At 32.9% G+C, this 22,462-nt stretch overlaps 1 protein-coding gene across 5 annotated transcripts in view; it reads left to right on the forward strand.

Annotated features, from left to right (window-relative positions):
• The window catches only part of LOC110996392 (oxysterol-binding protein-related protein 3), a 32,821-nt gene extending 10,879 nt beyond the window's left edge, over positions 1–21,942 (forward strand). The window contains exons 7-25 of one of the 5 annotated variants that reach the window (XM_022264037.2): positions 1,449–1,541; positions 2,133–2,254; positions 3,685–3,813; positions 4,224–4,305; positions 5,717–5,752; positions 8,400–8,560; positions 9,145–9,262; positions 9,700–9,791; positions 10,560–10,679; positions 11,555–11,651; positions 12,023–12,213; positions 13,071–13,283; positions 13,842–14,012; positions 15,054–15,167; positions 15,898–16,039; positions 16,503–16,617; positions 17,014–17,136; positions 17,870–17,990; positions 19,060–21,942. In XM_022264037.2, the coding sequence (XP_022119729.2) occupies positions 1,449–1,541; positions 2,133–2,254; positions 3,685–3,813; positions 4,224–4,305; positions 5,717–5,752; positions 8,400–8,560; positions 9,145–9,262; positions 9,700–9,791; positions 10,560–10,679; positions 11,555–11,651; positions 12,023–12,213; positions 13,071–13,283; positions 13,842–14,012; positions 15,054–15,167; positions 15,898–16,039; positions 16,503–16,617; positions 17,014–17,136; positions 17,870–17,972 (2,222 nt within the window). In that variant the 3' untranslated portion in view covers positions 17,973–17,990; positions 19,060–21,942. The remainder of the gene's footprint in view (positions 1–1,448; positions 1,542–2,132; positions 2,255–3,684; positions 3,814–4,223; positions 4,306–5,716; positions 5,753–8,399; positions 8,561–9,144; positions 9,263–9,699; positions 9,792–10,559; positions 10,680–11,554; positions 11,652–12,022; positions 12,214–13,070; positions 13,284–13,841; positions 14,013–15,053; positions 15,168–15,897; positions 16,040–16,502; positions 16,618–17,013; positions 17,137–17,869; positions 17,991–19,059) is intronic. The other 4 variants (XM_022264038.2, XM_022264039.2, XM_022264041.2 and 1 more) reach the window with 4 other exon arrangements.
• Positions 21,943–22,462: the final 520 nt, after the last annotated feature.

A 22,462-nucleotide genomic window follows, 5' to 3' on the forward strand; every position in this document is an offset into this window, starting at 1 on the left:
TAACAACGTAGCCATCAGTGCGGAGCATATTCTTAATAATAATGCTGAGCTTCAAACTGAGGAAAAGCAAGTTGTTGGTTTAAACCCGGATCTACTAAAAAAATTAGCGGCCGTATTCGATATAAGCAGTACGCAAACTGATTTGAGCCAGTCTAGCGTAGAGGACATACTAAAAACCGATAAAGCTGTATCCAATCAAAATAAGCACAGAGAGGCATGCATGAAAGACTGCGCGATGAACACGACAATCAAATATATACTAACACCCCGTAGTACATCACAAAACATGCGAAACATAAAACCTAAATCTAGATTGTTGAAAAATAAGGATCTATCAAAAATAAATAGAAGAAAATGGAAAGTCCAACAGGATTTTATTAACGAAATGGTTTTGGGTCCTTCATATAAGAGATCTAAGGCGGCCCAAACGGAAACGCTGCGTCTGTGGAAAGATTTTAATGTCTATCAGCTGTTTTTAAATCAAAAATTAAAGCCGGTCAAATGCGCGTCGTCGTTGCACGTCGGTCAGGAGAGTAGAAATGATTTGAAAACGATTTATAGGTGTACCAGCGATCCCTCATTCTCCTCTGGTCAGTGCTCGTACCGTATCTGTAGCCAAGTTATATAGATATATATATATAATATTAAATCACTAAATCGTGACTTTATTTGAAATTACTATTACACACATATATATATATATATATATATATATATATATATATATATATATATAATAGTAATTTCAAATAAAGTCAGATTAAGTGATTTAATATTTTTAAAAGATCTTGCATGTATCTAATTTGTAGCGCAAGATCCGTTTTTCTTTATAAATTAAATATAATTAAGCAGTATATTAAATTATATATACTGTTCTATATATGGTGAGGTTAGATAGGGAAGGGTAGGGTAGTTTGAGCTGATACACATTACTACTTCACTATATCATACAATCTCTTCGTAAATTCAAGTTAAGTATCGTGTTTACCTTCCCTAGAATAAAATCATATCTGTAGCGGTATGACAGTTGGTAGATTCGTTTCATTTCATTGCATGACAATTCTTTTCGATTCATTCAATCCTTTAGATATATTGTTGTTTCTTATATATTCAGTGTGTGTTGTACATGTTTTTTTCCTTTTATATTCCTAATATATAGTTTTCACGTAGGTGCAATAAACAATAACTTACCAAATTCACTATAATTAGTTGTCTGATACAAATCGCACGTTGGAAATGTAAGTAGCTGGTTTGCGAATTGACCATTTGTTTTAAAGCGAAAAAAAGGCGTATTAAATTATCATACAGGTGTGTGTATAAGTGAAGAATGTATGATTGAGTGCGTAATTTTGTTTTATAAGAAACAACATGCACTTACATTTTAGACGATACTTTTCACGACAATATAGTTTCATAGCTTGAACATCTCCACCTGTGCCTGTTCTCAGGGCTGGTAAGTCCCACATCTGGGCCCTTGCGTGGGCCACAAGCCGGCTTCGTTTCGGGCACCCCTGGCGGCAGGCTGGCCAGTTGGATCATAGGTATGCTAAATTCAAAATTATTGGCCAATATAAAATTGCTTATTAATTTTATCTCTTTGGAGTAATGATTTGTAGCCGAGAAAATTTATATGTTATATTATGGTAATATGATTGATGCGAGTACTTTTTAATAAAACTTATTAGTAGATCTTAACACGATTTTGATATTCTTTACCTATATGTTTCAAGTTTTAAGCCTTGTTGCCTACGACAACTGTAAAATAATTAAAACACCGTAATATGTATAGCAAGAAAATCGGGTTCAAGTGTTATTTAATAGTCTTATACCAGCCATGTCAGTAAGCATGAATGCATTGTCGCTTTTTAGATAAATAAGCATGCTATTTACCTATTTCCCTATGTACCTTCTCATTATGTAACAATAATTACTATACAAATGACACAAAATAACCCTTTGTTTTACAGTTATTGCATACTTGCGCTAGTAATTAAGGAAGAAAAGGAATCGACATTAATGAGTTCTTATATCGAGTAAAACTAACGTTACAATATACAGTATTGTTTATTGTTTATTGCCTTTAATAAGGCTAGATTTGAATTCATTTTCCACTGAATAAGGTCACATTTTAGAATCGGGCGCTCCCTTGGATACAGTGACACGCGAGTTGGGTCAGGCTCAGCTCTCAGTGCAACAGTTGCAGCGGCTTTTGGATGCACTGGAGCTACAACAACAGACCCATCATGATACTGACGTAAGTAGAAAATTATTATCAAATTTTTAGTTAGAAGATGTTTTGATTGGTTTTTATTATACATACTAAATACTTTAGGATTGTCGATATATCGGCATCGTCGATATTTTAATTGCCGACACAACGATACATTAAATCGACCTTTAAAAAATTAATTTCAGGTGCATATAATTTGACCTAGGTCGTTGCAGACGATAAATTGATTACCTATGCTCGGGGAATCCCCGAGTTTTACAGAGTTTGTTGTATTCCATTTTGATTTTTGCTAGACTTTAGTTGGCTTTTAACTGTTATTGTCCGTAGTTCTTTTTTATACAAAATTAAAGAAAATACAGGTTTATAAAAATCTTATCAATGTTAACTTTAATTATTAAGGTTTAAAGTAACCTTTAATTTGTGAATGTGTATAATTTTTAATAAAAATAAAAAAAAATCTAACCAAACTTCATGTTTTATCTTAATTTAATTTTAAGACAATAAGCATTGGTATCGTATCGGCAAAAAGGCGTATCGATGCGTCCTTAGTTTCAATAGTATATTAATTTAAAATAGTGAATCGAAAATTGGCTTTCTAGATAACCTATAAACATGCATTTTTTTTAATTTAGCAATAATTTCATCTATTGCCTAAAATAATTCTTGTAGAAATTTCGGACAGGAACACATTATTAAATTATTATTTGAGGGGTAAAAAATCGCTCCGTTTTTCGGTTACAGATGAATAAAATTGCTGCCGTGGAAGTTGATGTGTTGTGATTTGTTCCGCCCAAACCAAAAAAGTTACTATTTTTCAAATATTATTATACATATAATGTTTTATATTTAGTATACTATTTTATAATGAAACTGTATAGATTATGTTATATTTATAGGCATATCTAGGGGTTAATTGTTTTTGTTCGTGGTAACATCGATGGTTAGCTCATAGCTTTTTTTATCGAATAATAATATGATTACATCCTATTTATATATGTTATTGAACTTTGAAGTACTTGAAATAGTTATACTGAGCTACTTAGTTACTTGCTTGTTATTGGTTCTTGATATCGTATTTTCATTACTAACAAAACTCCTTTAGTAATAAAGTATTTTTTATTGTTTTAAAATAATTCTAAAAGAGTTATTTTTTTATTATTATTAATAGCTTCATGTGCCTGATGCAAGCCATAGATTCTTGAGTCCTAGCCTCTGGTACGACAAAAACCAATCCATTTTTGCCTACGCGTTTCTGAATATCACCTCTAGCCGTATAGTCTTCGAGCTTAAACTCGACGCTGAAGGCACACGCATATTTTAATTGTACAGCACAAACTATTGTTTCACAATTGTATCATTTAGGGTTCGAAACTTCTCAGCATTAAGGCCTACTAGGCTAACGCTACTCTGTAATAAAAACTCTGTATAAAACTCTTGTAATAATCACGTTTTAGGTATCAATGGATGGCGCGTCTCCAAACGTGAAAAAAGACAGACGTAAATTTGGCTTACGAAAGAAGAAATCAAACAGCAAATGTGCTACCGTTGAACCACCTCATATCGACCCAAGCAGTTCTCATATGGTGAGTTGATAATCTTTACAATACAATTTTTACTTGTCAATAACATATATAAAAGGAATCAATAAGAGACTTTTCTTGGTTTGAATATACGCAATATCTAAAGGCGTAAAATGTAGGTGCCCGTTGAATTATAGTCTTTGAACTCGTTATATACGACTTATACGTTAGCAACTAACGAACATGCACGTAGAAGTCGAGGAGATAACAATCTGCGTCTTAGTTCGTATAGTTAAAGTATTTAGTTTTGAAAGTTTTTACTTATTATTTCTATGTATTTAAGTCTATATTACCTAAGAGAAAACGATAACTACAATACAAGAAAACTATAGAGTTATAGACTAAAATTTTATTTATTTTAATGATATAGACTCAATGCAACGAAATTTATTATTGTATATGTATATTTCTAGGCCCTTTCTACGTTAACAGCGCCCCCCTCTCCCGGTGGGGGGGCATCTTCCGTCCCCAACTCAGCCGCGTCGCTGCCTATTGGTAAATACCTGTCTCACTCTAACACATGTCATTTTACTATTACCGTCTCTTTGTGGTTATGTGTGTAGATGCTTTTTGTTGTGAAATACTGAAACTAACCTTTATGCTATAATTATAATTTATGCTTTTTCTAACTCGGTGTTTATTTTGTGTGGGTGTAAAAAGTGCTAGTTATAACAAGTTCAGCTTTGGGTTGCCAGTCTGCAATTTTCAAAAAAAAAGTATTCTTTAAAAAGCGTCTTTTTTTGAATTTTAATATTACACCTTTGTTTGGATATTTTTACGTTAAATTATATTTAAAAAAATCATAGATAGTTTTAATAGTGATTAACTTAATACCTTTTGTAAATTCTTGGTGAAGAACGTTATGATGAATCTTGTAATTAAAAATTTTGAACACATTTAATGTTTTACGAAAATGTTTTTTTTTAGTATTTTGCAACATCCCTGTGTTTTTCTAGTTATTTGAAATGGTTGTACCCAGCACAGATTACATAGTGCGAGTTTTGTGATGTTTTTTTTTATTAAATTTTTCTCTAGACGTGTTCGTTTTAATTGTAGATTTAATGTTTTGGAATTGTGTCGGTGTTAAGGATTGTATGAGATGGGTAAGTTTGCATGATGTTGCACATAGAAGACATGTCATTCAAATTGGGAGAATATTGTGCTATCTGTCTATGGTATACTGGATAAGGGAGCGTTCAATTATTACGTCACGCAATTTTTAAAGATTTTAGGGAGGGAGGCCCCCCTTTGTAACGCACTGTTACGTTTTTCTTGACGTTGACGTCGGCGTATACAGATGGAATAAGTTTGTGCCGCTCTGCATTGTCCCAGTCAAAAAAATATACTCTGTTTTCCATATGCATTAAAAGAGGGCTCTAATTTTACAAAAATATAAAATGTTACGTAACGCCTTGTAACGCACTGTAACGTTTTACAAGATCCCCCCTCCCCCCTGAATTGTTTATTAAGTTATATAATACTACGCTCCCTAATGAGTCTAACATTCCTTTTAATGAAATCTTAATTATAACGTGTCCCAAGTATACAAATGTATCGATTTCAGTATGAAATAAATAATTTAAAAATATTCAATAACTTTTAAGTATATGTAACCAAAAAGATAGCGACAAAGGATTTATATTAATCTGTAATATTATTATTCAGCACAGCAAATTTATTAATTATTCCAAACTAAATATATTTTACAAGGCCCGTCATACGCTTTTTGCATAACTGGTTTTTGCTTGTTGTTTGCTTATGTTTTACTTTTAAATTAATTCTTTATATTGTTTCCGTTTCACGCACACAGGCGTTTTAGTCTTACCTATAACGTTAAATAATTAAACAAATCTTGCAGTTTTTAATAAATGCATGGATGTCTAATAATATTTTCTGTATATTTCAGCGTTTTTATCCACGTTTCTGGCGTCTACTTTAGTTCGTAAGGTTTATTTCTTTTTTGTTTTGATTTCATCTCATAAAATCTGCATGAATTAAGTTTATTGTTCATTGTTCTATAATCTGTACATATAGGTACAGAGATGGGATTTGAAATCATTCCATGAAACGTTTTCGGAAAGGTTATACATATTTGCTTAGCTCAATTTTGTGCTGGTGGTAGAAGAATATAATCGCTTCAATATCTATGGTTGCCGGGGCTTTACACAAAAGAAATCGCTGTGCGTCACCCACCTACACCAAACGGAATTGTTTGTTTTGAATCAAATTCCTTTGGTGGTAGTCGGTCACGCATGTCGTAAAAGGGATTTTGTCTTAATCGCCAATGCATCTTAATATGGGTCGGTTAAATTAGAAAAATGGGTTTTCCACCCATTTAAATTTTACTTTAATTGAAACGTTATGTACTTACCTATTTAATATCAAATCTATTGCCGCAACTTAAAATGTTTGTTTTCTATATGTATGTTTTTGTATTAGGTAACAAAATGTAAATATATAAATAAATGTTAAAAAACATGGTCGCTGCCGACTGTTAAGTAATTTGTGCGCTCCATTCTTCAACAAATAATAGGTTTATTACTTCAATGGGATTTTAAAAGACTACATTTTTATTACTCGATACGTTGTTCGCATTTATAATTTATCAAAAATGACCTTCAACTAATCTTAAATTATGACCGGTAGTGGGTTATCTGATAAGACAGATCTGCTGATTATGTCACAGAATCCGCGTGTTTACAATATGATAAAAATCCTCCGAGAATGAAAAATCAAATTTGCGAGAACATTTCGATTGAATATTGGGAAGAAAAAGTTAGACAAGTTTCCTGCCTTTAGTAGTTATTAATAAAATAAATTGACTTAAACAGTGGTTTTTATATTTATAAATTCGTTTAACAAAGTGTATTGAATATGTCGACTGACAGTGGCGGGTTTTTTGTGCCTTACGGAAGGATTCTAGTTCTGTACATTATGCGATTACTGAGGGACTACCAATGTGAGTAAAAATCAATTTTAACTAGATTGCTTAGCATATGAGTTAAGTATTTAATGAGTGAGTTGTACGCACAGAAGTAATTTTTTCATACAAATATTGTTCGTAGACAGAGACGTACGTAAAACACTTAAAACATCTTAGTACGTTTATATATTATAGAGGTGTAATTTATCTTAAACTTAACATTTAATTTAAGTCAATTTTATTTATTTAAATATAATTTAATTGTCTATGAAGTATGTATGCTTATATTTTTTTTTTGGATTATTTAAAAATCCCAAGCAATAGGACGTAGTCGGAAGTTAAGACAATACATGTTTTATCAAATAAAGTTACAAATAATAATAATGAGAAAGTGTAAAGAACTCTAATAAGATACAGACTACGGCAGACAATTAAAGTTAAACTCAAAAATCATTTATTCATATAGGTAACACAATGTACAGTTATGATCGTCAAAAAAGATATATTTTTTTTATAGAACAGGTGGCAAGCGTACATTAAAAGCTTCTATTTTTAGGCATAGAACGTAGGAGAGAAGAACTGGCAATAAACTCTCGCCACCCTTTAATCACCAAATTTTTTTCGCAACGTTTGTGATTGTTAAAAATTGTTTTTGACTAAGTGAAATCTACCTTAGGACGTTAATGTGTCCGTTTTTTTCAAAAGAGTGTATTAGATTACGTTATGTTGTCCGTACGATTAAAAAGTTTTCAATTTAGTCCTAGATTTAATTTTACTTCAAAACGATATAAATTATAAGTGTCTTATGTGACATTCACTGTTATAATCTGGCTTCCCGACAATTTTAGCGTATAAGCGCGCGCGTACTCATTGGTTCCGGAGTTTTGTACGTTTCGATCGTACGAGGTTACCTACTTTGTCGCTAGGTTAGGTTCAGAGCCAAGAAATAGCGCAAACAATGACCCGGTAATGCATTTCCCTATGTGTAATGATCCCCAGTTTGTCAGTCCAGTACGTTGCCACACACGGGCTAGTTTACGCTAATCACATACTGCTACTATATATAGTTACGAGAAGTATTATTATAATTGGTAATTTATTAGTTCTTTATAGATTTTGAACAAGATAGCTGTAGATTTAATGTATATATGTTGTAACTAGGGTATAATTCATAATAAGTTTTTACGACATTATTGCATGGATTTGTACACACATCGTACATATTTATTTAGTTGGGGAAATTTAAAGTTGTATAGTTCGATAACTTTAGCTCCATACATGGTTTTGTCATATTATTCCCTGTTATAAAATACTATACAAACGCGAGGCAAGTCAAAATAATTTACCTAATTGGACTCTAAACAATATTCTTCTCTTTATGTCAAAGTTTACGCTGTGGCAGAAAGAGATATCAATAATATAGTTTAGTTGGAACAGGTTAATATTTGATTAATCTTGAAATATACATCATACACGACTCGCAATAACTGAACTATTCTCGTCTCGCTCAATCTTTGCCTTCCTTACCTTACCTTCTAATATACAAGTTAGAGATCAATCTTCTGTACCTGACACACTTCTGTTGACTTCTGGTTCAAAGGCATACCGTTTCGTCACGATTTTTCGTGTGAAGTAACAATGTAAATAAAGAATAATTCAATTTTAGCGTGTGCAGCCACAAGGCCCCAATCGCTGCCAGGGGCTGAGGTTCTGAATGCAGCCCCTGCTAGTTTCACAAGCCTCACTCCGGACCATCAGCTGAGAGAAGACTTTACGGTACTCGCTAAGGATCTGGTCACCAATCTGAAGAGCATCGTTGCCACGCTGGTGAGTAGTCAAAGAGTTATCATATACGGTTAGAATAACTTTATTTCTCATATGAATTAAAAAATTCGCTTACTGAGAAAAACATTACAGGACTAAATAATTATTACTAGAACGCACAGAAGGTACCTATACAAAAATTCACAAAACAAATACAGTAACAAAAATGCAGGTAGACACAACAAACTCGAAACGGTCAACCAAGCAAAAAAATATACAATAGCTAGAGTAGATGGACATCTTTTTAAATGGCTTTTCTCGATAAACAAACTTAGCAGCTACAGTTGGACTTATGAAACGTATGCTATAGACATCAAAGCAGAGGTTTATTAACATTATTTATGAACCAAAATTCCTATTGCCAATATATGTGGATACATTTTTGTATAGAACTATATAAATTGCTTTTGTATATATTTAATCGAGCTGTCAGTTAAGTCAAGTAATGAAACGTCATTTGCCTCTGATTTGAGCCTAGCTCTATCATCAACTGGCTGAAATTCTTTCAGGCCGCTAGTTAAATGTCGCCGTTTAGTGAAAAAACTAGGCTGTTAATTGAACGACTAATTAAGCTATTTTCAATTTAGGTCTGCGAACGTAGTCGTCTCCGAGCAGCCATGGAGTCAGCAGAAAGCACACCAGCGCCAAGTGGCGTGGTGGCTGCACTCAGAACTAATCTGTCCACGGCATTACAGCAGAATTCTGGTGGGAATCTTCAATAATTAATTGTATTTTTTATATCTTGGAAGAGATTTTATGTATTGGAAGAGACATCTCAATTTGCATGGCATACCATCATTTTTAAATAGTAGAATTTTTTCATGTAAAATACGCCTATCAGTCAAACATTAAATATCTCCTTTGAAATGCTAACTGAACTGGGAACTGTCTTTTCGCCTTCGTATTTCAGTCTTACATATTATTTTTATACATTCTTTTATAACATTAAAATAATATAATTTTTTATTTGTTTAAGAGTAACAACAAAAATTTAGCAAGTTTAAACTGGCGTGCTTTTCTATGAGAAACTGATGTTAGGTTGCTTAAAATATGCATTTAAATTTTTTTTTTATCTAAGTTTTTTTTAATAGCTTTTTTCGTGAATTATTATTACCAGAGTGCATTAGTAATGACGTGTAAAGTGTTGCGTACAGAATTACGTTCGCGTCTCTCGCGCATTTACGACGCTTCGGACCTGGCTGAAATATCGTCAATGGGTGCGAATTCTGATCATGTAAGTATTGATTTTTTTTTTGTACTCCTACAGCTAACACAAATTACATGTAATATCAAACAAATACACCGAGAACATAGATGATACATGATACATTATATAACAAAAAGATTTACAAAAGGGAACAAACAAACAAAGTATTTAATACAATTAACTAACTGATTAAATTTAATTAATTAAGCCTAAATTGGTTGGTCTAAATTGATATACAATTTCTAACCATTTATACTGTATACAGTTGCACAATTTTTTTACGTTTCATATAGATTTCTACTGTATACAACATAGCAAATCTGTGGCGATCTAACTATTTAATCACAGTTCCAGAAGTTTACTCACAAATTATTTAATGATGGTCTTTAAGAAATGTATATGAAATTCTTCTAATTTTACATAATTTTGATTATATGGCGTAGAACAGAAAAGAACACTCCGCCACTCTATTTAATCGCCAAGTTTTTTGTTTTACACAGCGTTTGTAAGGAGCTGCCGCCATTTCTCCATGTTCCACATGACATCTTAAGTAATATAATTATTAAATAAATTTAAAACAAAGATTAATTGTCCTCTATCAGCAGAAGGCATGGTGAAATAGGAGCACGCACTTACATACTCGTGGGAAAAACGCAATCATAGTATAGTCAAACATAGCCAAAGATATAGCAGGCTTTTAATATTTTTATTTGTTAAGTTTTGTTTCACGATAGTTTGACATTCCGAATTAATCATTCAGGACATTTTATTATAGCTAGCGTCCATTTTTTACAGAACCAATACAAACACTCGCTAAGCTACAGTTCCTCTTGTGTTTCTGCATCGGAATTCTTTGACGCCGAAGAGTACGACAACGGAGAGGTCAAGGAGAATAATCTTATAAACGCTGATGAGGTCAGTAATTTAATACCTGTAGCTCAGATTCATTAGGACAGACGGAATACGAAATTCCACCCGTATCACCTCAGCTTCTTCTTCTTCTGTGGTTCCACAACTGAGCGCTTTTTAAGGCAACTTTTGCCGCGCACCACCACTATGTGGAAAAAGCTGCCCACTGATATTCCGAGTAAAATCTACTTAGGGTCCTGCAAGAAAAGAGCGTACCAATTCTTAAAAGGTCGGCAGCGCGCTTACGAGCCTTCTGGTATAGAGATTGTCCATGGGTGGCGGATTATATAACTTAACATTACATGAGCCTCCTGCCCGTTTGCCTTCTTAAAAAAAAATATTTTATTTTTTTCTTTGATATTTATTCAATCTACCACTCTACTGCTCTACTAGTCTCAGACTAGCACTAACACGCATATATAGTCTGTCTCAATCTAACGCACCTGCGCCACGTCACCGATCACGCCAGACCGATGTGAGACGCATTATGTCCGTCCCGCTTTAACGCGAATTGGCCGCACCTATATTTCGTCATAATATGTTAGGTTTTTATTTTGTTACGAAATTTCTTAATTCGGTTGCCGCACTCAATGCCCGCGATAAAATCTATGCAATAGCTTAAAAACTAAAATATATATATATTTAATGAAACCAACGTGAAACTGCGTATACATGGGATCTCAATTAGCAATTTTGATGAAACTTTGAGTGTTCACTAAGTCGGAACTTCGATTTGAATTTCTGAGAAAATTCTGGACAATCTTACACTCACGTAATTTAGCATGGCCGACTTAGATACTGTAGAATCATATGTATAAATAGCAACAATATTCTTTTTTAAAGATAAAAAATCATTTAGCTATAAGTTTATTTCTTAATAGACTGGTGTTATTGAACTGGACGGCGATTCCTCATCAGAGGCGGGTTCACTAAGCAGTGAAGAAGGATCAGCCAGTTCCGATAATAGTGATGCCGCAAGTAAGTTTTTATTTTGTTATTTTGCAGTTTGTAATGGAGACTGCAAATATGATGTAAGATAACTTTTTTTTAAAGGTTTACTATACCTGGAATTAGTAGGCAGTGATGCCAGCTAAAGAATAAAATAATTAATTTGACTAAATATCTTGAGAGTAAAGGTTTACCTTTTTGTACGGAAAACATAAAAGATACGTACCATTTCATTTTCTATTTCCCTTGAAATGGCCCAAATTTGTCCCTTTTTCGGTGGAGAACTTTTTAGTAGCAACACTTATGAAATGCCAAAATTCTACGGAATTAAAAATCAGAGTTTAAATTTGGTGGTGCGTGTAAAACAATTTCTTTTTCTAAACGTAGATTTTTCTTTTCAGTGGTGGCAACAGAACAAATAGGTCCCACAGAGAATGGCGGGGAACAATGGAGCAGAAGACGAGTTCTTCCAGCACCACGACCTACTCCAGGAGGTCCATCCCTCTGGAACCTGTTATATAAGAATATTGGAAAAGATCTCAGTCAGATATCCATGCCGGTTACTATTAACGAACCGTTAAATATGCTGCAGGTTAGTTTTATAACATTGAATACTTAAATAAGTTTTATTCTCAGATACGTGTTTGAATCGGATTTATGGATTATATCGAACCTAGGACTTCCACTTTCTCATTAATTATCCAACACAGCAGCACGTAATCATCTTCTTGAAAAACACCCTTATGATTTTAAGCAATGTAAAACATGGCCTTACCAACTTACAGTTCGCAGCAGCAGGTAGTTGGCTACCGGTAAGAGTTTGTTTCGCTGAAAATGTTGTGCAATGTGCGTGCGAAATTTCTTTATAAATTAAATATTACTAAGGTAAAAGCCCCAATAGATGGTTTTTTTTCTCGATCTCCCTTACTCTCAATCTTTCTCACGCTCTCTCCGATCTCTCGCTTTATGGCCGGCCCTACGTGATGCAATGTTCGCTCTATCTCTTTCTCTCTTGCTTGCTCGCTACTCTCGCTCCATGGCTATTTGCTTCATTTTAAATTCAGCCTTTCTCACTCTCTCAAAAATGAGGGTATCATGCGCCTAAAGAAGTTTCACTTCAAATATCTGGTTGTCTGTTAAACCAATAAAGAACCAGATGTAGGTTAATTTCAGAAGCGGTTTTCGGCATCTCCATAGGCATGCCCTCCAATACGCCACATATAATTTAAAATCATGTGGGATTGTCAAACGTCTGTCCAGTTCTATATAAAAATATAATAATTTATTTTGGGGCATAAATACGTGTGTTAAGTAATCTCTATATTTTCTAAATTTCTCTAAAAAGTCGGATATTCCAAGAACCAAGTTCGTCAAGAAGAAACTTTAAAGGTATTTTAGTTTGGTTTAATTTTATTAATTTGATATTTTTTACTAAATAAAACCCCACAGCGTCTCTGCGAAGAGCTAGAGTACTCGGAACTGCTCGATTCAGCGTCAACATGTGAGGACCCCGTAAATCGAATGGCTTTGGTGGCCGCGTTCGCTGTTAGTTCGTACGCTGCCAGCGCTCACAGGGCAGCGAGCAAGCCTTTTAATCCCCTCCTGGGGGAGACCTACGAATGCGTGCGAGAGGATAAGGGATTCAAGTTTTTGGCTGAACAGGTTAGTTAAAACTTAACGTACACAGAACAACAATCTTATTTTGTCTATGGTGACCTAAATTTTTAACCCTCTATGATCAACCCCTATTTTTATTATAAATGATAGTCCCTGGATGACCGAGATTTGCTCGGTATTTTTTTTTTTAATAAATTGTGTTTTTAGGAAAATACATACTAATAAAATGATGAAATATGAATAATATAGAATATATATGCTGGAATAGGTTTAGTGATGTTGTGTCGTTAAAAAAATTAAAAAAAATAGTATTATTATTCGCCGAAAGATGTCAGGAAAAGGCATTTTCAGTTTGAATTGGGACTACTTAAACGCCACCTTTCTGTTATTTTCTATCATATATTCCTAGCTAGACCGATTTATCGCCCCCGAAACCTCCCGTATAATAAATTTCATGAAAATCGTTGGAGCCGATTCCGAGATTCCAATTATATATATATATATACAAGAATTGCTCGTTTAAAGATATAAGATACATGGCAAAACAAATACAGGTCAGCTAGTATTATATAAGATTAGATTGTTATGTGCTGATTGTACCAGGTGTCCCACCATCCGCCTATATCTGCATGTCACGCTGTATCCAGTCGCTGGGTATTCTGGCAAGAGGCGCGGATAAAAACCAAATTTTGGGGCAAGTCCATGGAGTTCCAGCCGGCAGGTCGAGTACACCTCGTACTTCTGCCGACTGGAGATCACTACACATGGAATAAGGTATCATTTTTAGAACAATATTGTCGGAGGCGACCTAATCGAAATAGATTTGCCTTCAAATTAAAATATAATATTTTAATATGCTAATGCTAATACACATGTATGTTAATATGTAAAATATCACAAAAAAATAATTATAAAGGGAAGATTGTCTATGTTTTTAGTGATTGTGTATACTTTTTTTTTTAAAAGAGTACCGAGAGTTTTTTACGCCGGCTTTTTCTCTCGGCCTACACCCTCTGTCTTCTTTGCCGATGAGTAGGGATGCCTACAAGTTCGAATTGATTGACGTGGAATAAGTGATACCTAGATGATCTTATGTTCCAAAATAAACGTATTTTATTTTATTTTATTTTTATTTTAATGATATAAAAATGTGTTTGTTTTAAGCGAAATAAAGAGTTATCTTGTTCAATGTATAATCGAATAGAATTTATTAATAAGTAATGCGAATTGCGTGTGTACCTGTTAAAGTCAGACATACCTTATATGTATAATATTTTTTTTCTGGCTGGTTTTGTAAGAAAAAAGTCAGTGGCGCAAACTTATTAGCTCTATGCCTCAGAGTTATGTATGTTTCATAATCATTTGTCAATCTAATGGGTAAGTAGGTGATCAGCCCCATGTGCCTGACACACACTGTCGACATTTTGGGTCTAAGGCAAGTCGGTTTCCTCACTACATTTTTGCCTTTACCATTTGAGGGAGTGTTTAACATAGATTAAAAATCCATTGGTGCACAGCTGGGGACCGTATCTGCAACTTCAGGTTTACAGTAGCACGCTAAATCCACTTGGCCAATACTGAGCGCTCGCCAAAAAAAATAGGACATTTAAAAAAAGTGATATTACTATAACAGATAACATACATACGTATATATGTATTTGTCGCTCTCCTGACAAGCCAGCTGTTGCCTATTGCTATATTAATACAAACCACAGTAGTGTTTAAATGTAACATATCATGATTTAGACTGTATTGTTCTGTAAAATAAATAGTCAACAAAAAGTGTCTTAAAATATGTTTATTGAATGCCTCAAGGTAACAACCTGTGTCCACAATCTCTTCGGCGGTCAGCGTTGGGTGGATCAGTATGGAGACATGCTTATCACTTGTCAGGGGTCAGATATTAGCTGCAAACTACATTTTGTTAAGGTAATAATTTCCTATTTAATATTTATCTGATAGAAAGAAGTTTAATATCGCTTGTCCCGGGGAACAAGTCGTATAAACAATATCTTTTTTTTGTATAAATAAAACCTATATTATTACTAGGATACCAAGTATATATACAAATGTTAGCTAATTTTCTTATTCGCCAATTTAATTATTGTTGTTATATATTTAGTGTACATTAGTTAAAAAATAACTGTATGTACATTACTGTAATTCATCTAATAAGACTACAGTACCACACTTTGTGACGTCACATTTGGACGAATGTTTAGACCGTAATAATTAATCTATTACCACTATGACATTGATGAAACAGGAATATATTAATACCACTCTATTTGTTTTTAAACTGTCGCATTACTTTTACGATTATTTAAACTAGTATTAATAACATGGTGCACAAAATAATTTCCGTCATCGTCATTTACGACATCCTTGTGCAAAAATTGTGAAAACTTTACAGTTAATAAGAAGACAAAAATTTTAAAACATTCAAACAGGTAATAGTGCATTACGACTTTGTCCCCGTGGTTAGCAATATGTATGTATGTGTAATCGAAATAAAATTCAAGTTTCCAAAGATCTTCTATCTCATTAAATTATGTATAACTATTTATGTATAATTATTTACCTAACTTCTTGAAAACATTCCTAAACTAATTCAAGTTTATAGTACGTTATTAAATACTTTTTTTTTTTCAATTTGTAGGCAAGTTCGTGGTCAAGTTCGCGTCACGAAGTACGCGGTGCGGTTTACTCGAAGCAAACTTCGCATCTAAGATTGCACGGCCGATGGTCGGAAGCGTTGTATGCTGGGGAACCACCTGCAGCCAGATGTCTGTGGAGACCTGGTAAGAATTACAATGTCATTCAAGTTTGTGTTTGGCGATCGTGTCGGACGTTGTGCCAACGTACGTACGTACGTATGGGGACGTACACATATATATAAACTGCGTACTTCGCCGCGTTGGCCGAAGAGTCCTAGAGATTAATATCTTTTTCGCCCTTAAAGGCCGGCAACGCACCCACTAAAAATGGGTGTCTTGAGCTGAGAAGACTGCCTTTTTAGGCGTCCCGCATGCTCGTTTGTTTGTTTGTTTGTTTTTATGAAAAGTTGTATCATATATGTGTTTTTTTTTCATTATATTTAGGAAGATTAAAGTATGCCAGCGACGTTCGACTTTCGTTAGAATGTGGTCATTATTAAAAATACTTTATGGACCTAAAAAACACAAACCATAGACAAATACCATAAACATTTCCGTGTGTCGTTTGTCTATTGTTTACCGAATTTTCCTATTCTTTGTATTACAGGTGCGATGCCGCCAGACTATGAGTTATACTACGGGTTCACACGGTTCGCGATGGAACTTAACGAAATGGAACCCGGATTGAAAGATATACTGCCTCATACAGATACTAGGTTTAGGTGAGGAGACATACAATTTACTCTTACTAATGTATATTACATATTAGTATGAATAAATATCATAAGAGCAAGTCTATGGTTACTACAGTGGCCCGGGAAAGAAATAAGTGGAGAAAGATAGAATTGTATATGTATATATGTATCCCTTATTTCTCCCAGAATAAAAAACTGTAGACCAAATATTTTTTTTGTATTTAAAATGATTTTATGGTCACAGATTATGATTAAGGGTTTATATGAAAATAAATATACCTCAACGAGAAGAATAGAGAACTTGGTTTAATAAAATTATTTTAGTTTCTTAATAGGAAAATGTTTTGTATTGTAAAACTTCCAAATAGAATCAGCGATTTTTTGATGTCAAAAATTTTAATTAAATATTGTGTGACCCTGAAGGCCAGATCAGCGTGCCTTAGAAGAAGGCGACGTGGACGCCGCAGAACAATTCAAGCACGAGTTGGAGCAATCGCAACGGGAGAGACGAAGAGACAGACCTGATCACACGCCTGCCTGGTTCCGGTAATTATAAATACATCCTCATTTATTCATATAGGTAACACAGTGTACACTTCTGAACGTCAAAAACAGAAATGTATATGAAATTGTTTTAATTTTACATTTTATGCTAGTTCTCAAAGTAATGTCGTAGAACGGACGAAAAGAACTGGCAATAAACTGTCCGGCAATCTTTCAATCGACAAGCTTTTTATTTAACAAAATGTTTGTAAGGAGCTGAAAACATTACACCATGTTGCATATGATATCTTAAGTAATTAATAGTTAATTAATACTACAAAAAATCAGAATTACAACTACTTTGTAAATTAATTATTACTAAGTTAAAAGCCCCAATAGATGATCGATCTATCTCAAGTATCAAGAAGAGAAATATAAAGTTTCACTTCAAAAATTAAAAACAAAGATTTGTCCTCTATCGGTAGTAGGCCGAAATGGAGCACGCACGTACATTATCATGGGAACAACACGCAAATACGTAGTCGAAATAACTAACATCACCGCAAACACGAATTCAATTACGACCAGTCACCACAACTATCACCCGTTAACGAGTATGACGCATGGTCATAATAAATTTTATTGGATTATATAGTAAATTATAGCCAAAACGGTTTACACCACATACAAGATGACCATAATGTACTAATAATTTGCTTCTGTGTGTGTGAGTGGATTCCCAATGCAATGTGTGTGAACATGTGTTTGTTAATAATAATTTTTATGTTTATTTCAGCAAATCCACAGAGGGCGGTGAAGAGACGTGGGTGTACGGTGGGGAGTATTGGCGAGCGCAGGCCGACGGCTACATGCAACTGCATACGCCGCGGTTGTGGTGACCGCTTCTCATATTATATGTACGTATATCAAATTGTCATTTTCATTATTTTTTTTTATTTTCAAAATTCAGACAAATACACTCACGCAAGAAAACACAACAACAAACACACTTCTTGCTCTCACCTTATTTAAGTTTCATTAAAAGTAAAAACTAATTGGTAACTCATTGCATGTGCAATATTCTTAAGGACAATTATTTGTAACGATTTGTCAAATAAATTTAACCGGCTTAATACATTTTCCCGTATACTATTCTTTACAAATTATAATAACCAAAAAAAATATGTGAAAAACTATAAAATTTGCTTTTAAAATATGTTTTAATAATTATTAATGGAACAAGGCATGCTTTCAGATAACAACTTTATTTAAAATCTTTAAAACGCTTATAGAAAAACGGGGTAACTTAACTAGTCATATTATTTAAGTAATTGCTAAATTGCAAACATGTTTAAATAATCAGCCACTACATATCATTTATTCTTTAGCTGGCATCACTGCCTACTAATTACAGGTTTAGTAAACCTCTTTAATAAAATAAGATATATGTTTACTTGTGTTTGTGATAAAAATGGACGTAATTATCACTCGCCGTTAAACCACTTTTAATGTGGAGCTTCGCACTCAATAAAATATATACATTCACTAACAAAATATAATAAATGTTCAGACTCGTATTGAAATTGAAAATTGGGCCTGGCCAAAAAGGTTTACAATCTCTGACATGTCAAAAAATGATAGCTGTCAGAATTCTATTCTAATAATTTCTGAATCGGAATTAAAAATCGGAGTATAGTTGTCATCAGTCTTTTATAGATGTGTCTACTAACTACTGACATCATGAAACATTACGATTTAACCTAACTTAGGCCTAGTATATAATTAAACTAATTTACTAATAAGAATATTTAACAAGAAAGTGTTCAATGACACTACTTAAAATCTCTATTGAGGGTAAGATACTCTGTTCCTGTGTCGTCAACTTAGCTAATAAAGTTCACAATATTTTTCTTCCTATCCAACGACGGCTATCTATCCGCAGATACTAAATAGATAGTATAGTAACAAAATACTTATCTTTTTCAGTATGTACCGCAGCGCGAAGTGCTGTGCTAGAGGTTGTGTCCGCTTGTCGCTTCCAGCTTTATTCTACTTACTACTTAGCGTTACTACTTATGACTAAGCCACAGACAAAAGATAGTAATGTTACAGAAACAGATTGTACGTATTTGTATGTACGCGTATACGATGAACGAACACTAAGTTGAACTATAAAGAAGTTTTATATGCTTAGAACATTCGTGCGTTGTTTTGTAGGAAATTATGTTTTCAATCCTAATTGTATTGTTGTATCATAAATTCAAATTAATAAATAATAGCGCACAAAATATATGTACTTGTATGATTTATTAATTATTCCGGTCTATTTTATATGAATATTCAGTTGACCAGCATGTATATTCTGGATTGATATTGTATATTTTTCCTTTTTTGTACATATTTTTTTAGTCATCAAATTTCAGTCTGTGGCTTAGATACTTATCAGACTATCTCGCTTCTACTGTGTTGATAATAAAATGTAAGAGCGGGACAGTCATCTTTTACTCGTGTTATATTCCTTAAAGAGAGAGTTAAGTATAAGAAATACTAAATATCCGTAGTGAGGGTAGTTGTACAATTTGTACTTTGCTTTTTAATATAGATTAATCGCGCATTAATTTTCTTACAAATCGGTCAGAAATAGATATTTCTATATTTTTCTTTATAAATGACGAAAAAAAGACGGTAGGATATTAAACAATAAATTGAGGGTATAATTAAATAATTGTAGAAGGATTGTTATTTTACATTGTGTATTTTTGTTTACCATTTTTAGTATTATAATTTCAGTGATTGTTTTGTGATACGACATAGGCAATGTATGTTTCTGGTGTTCTAAGATGTTGAAATTTTCATTGATGTATTTTCGAATCAATTCGAGTCCTTCCAGAAAATGGCGTACCAAGCGTAATACCGTAAAATTTTATATTTTTATTAGCTTTTCAAGAAAAGAGCGTACAAATTCTTAAAAGGCCGGCAACGCACTCGCGAGCCCTCTAGCATCGAGAGTGTCCATCGGCGGCGGTATCACTTTACATCAGGTGAGCCGTCTGCCGGTATGTCCCCTGTTCTATTAATAAACACATGCATCACACTGATTAACTCTATGTTCAGTTTAACTATCGGATGCTAAAATATTATCACTCCTTAGAACGCTTGAAACTTGCAGCATTGATCTTGCCTTAAAAGACGTTTTCCTTAAGATACGTATCAAGTTAAGTTAGTGCTGATTTTGTTCACTTTACTTGAGGGCGACCCCAAAACCTTGGGCCCTTAACAATATTCAGTTGTATTTGCGACTTTGTTACCTTGTGTTAAGATGCAATTTACAATATGATGTATGTTTCAATGGTCTGCAATTTGTTTGGTTTGAAACAAGTATCTAGTTCGGTTAAGATATGGCGCTGTACTTAATAGCAGCTTTAAACATAGTGAAATGTATTTAGATGCCATAAACGAAGGACAAAGCAATACAAATGTTTTTAGATAATTTCAGATTCGAGTTTAGATTGTTTGTTTACTTTCAAACTTGTTTGGCAATTAACTAGCGCTTAGTTGTCTTTACAAATATGAAATAGTAATTGTTAAAGTTAATGGAGTAATTGTGATGTATTTATTTTATCAAAAATTCCTATAGCTTTAGGTTTAAAACCTTAAATGCCAATAGAACAGTACAATGTCTATGGTGATCCACAGATATTAGATACGCTTTACTATTAACTGTCACTTAAATTGACAATAAAGTGTCCGTGTTTAGTCGTTGTTGTTGTTGTTAACTCGAAATCAATTATAATAATTAACGAATGTAATTATTTAATTATATGTGTTTACATTCGGTTATTTGCTGGATGACAGTTGACAATTATTTTTAGTCTTTTTTTAGCCTGTATGAATTTGTATGCCATAAGATATATATGTATACATAAAATTTAGTTATATCTCATTAAGCAAATAAACGAATGGAAAATGTAAGTGCACGGGATTTTATCTTAAATCATTGACAATATTGTAGGATACAGGTTCCGTGTTAAATTTAAATAAAATTATTAAATAATTTGAAATAAATTTTTTTAAATAATTAATTAATTATAACGGGTAAAAATTTTGTCTTAAATTTTAAATACGTTTAGTTATAATATTTCGATGACTAAGAAATTGTACTTTTGATTGTTTATTTCATATAGACATATATTTTTATCTATGCTCCACAGCATAGATGCCGTTAAAGGGTTATGCTAATCTATGGCTGATTCAGTACTTGAATTTTTCAGGGATACTCAATTAATTCAATGACATGACATAAAATTTCGGAGTAATTATATTAAAATAGATTTATACATATAGTATAAACTGTGGGCCTATTCAATGATCCTTTTTGCAAGATTTTTTTTATTGCCTTGGAGATTATTATTTGTTAATTTGAAAAAGCGTCCTTATTGCTATGTGTTAAAGTGTATTTTGAAATGTACAATAATGTGAAGTAATCGGTCTTGTATGACTGCCCAAATGTTTCAGCGATTTACTTGATAAAAGGTGAAATTAAGAATGTTTTGGTAAAAAATAAATGATTACCTCAACTCGGCGTTGCAAGTCTATAACTATAAAATTATTGAATAAAATTGTTTATTTTAAATGTATTTTATCGTAATGAATATTTAAATGTGAAATTGTGGCTAGTGATTAATACAAATTATATGGTTGCTAAGGTTAATGGTACTGGTTGGGGTTTATAGTTAAGACAAAAATTATCATGCTTCTACAGAGGGTGTAATTTTTCCTCTTGACTCTTGAATAAGAATAATCAAAACTTATTATTTTGAAGAACACATTATTACTGCAAAATGGCAATTATATTTTACAACACCAACTGATACTGCGTTTTTATATACAATAATCCAAAGACACCATATTAATAAAGTTTCAAAACCAGTAATACTTTTTTAATTAAATCTGTGTCCAAACAGACTTTTTATAAGACCGATTGTAGCACTCAATATTTATATAGAAGTCTGCCATTGCGAAAATTTAAAAGGTATTCAAGTTTAGTATTAAACACGCCGGATTTGAATTTTGTAATGTCGACGAGTATGAAAACGCTTATATAAAAATAATAATTATAGAAGTTACCACGCAGCTTACAATTTTTTTGTTATGTATTTTTAATACTTAAGGATTAAATATTCAATTACAAATTTGTTCGTTTTTGTATTTCTTCTCCTAAATCTTAGTGAGCTTTTTTTAAAAACTATTTAGTAAGAGTAAAATGCAGTGTCCGCCATTTTACATTTCTAATTGCGATAATGGTAATTGTATGCTCGCTTTCTACAAAGATAATGAATATTAAATTTTTTAAATTTATGCAAATTTAACTAAGTGGGGTCTTCATTAT

The sequence above is a fragment of the Pieris rapae genome, chromosome 5, assembly GCF_905147795.1.
Source record: "Pieris rapae chromosome 5, ilPieRapa1.1, whole genome shotgun sequence".
NCBI classification, from domain to species: Eukaryota; Metazoa; Arthropoda; class Insecta; order Lepidoptera; family Pieridae; genus Pieris; species Pieris rapae.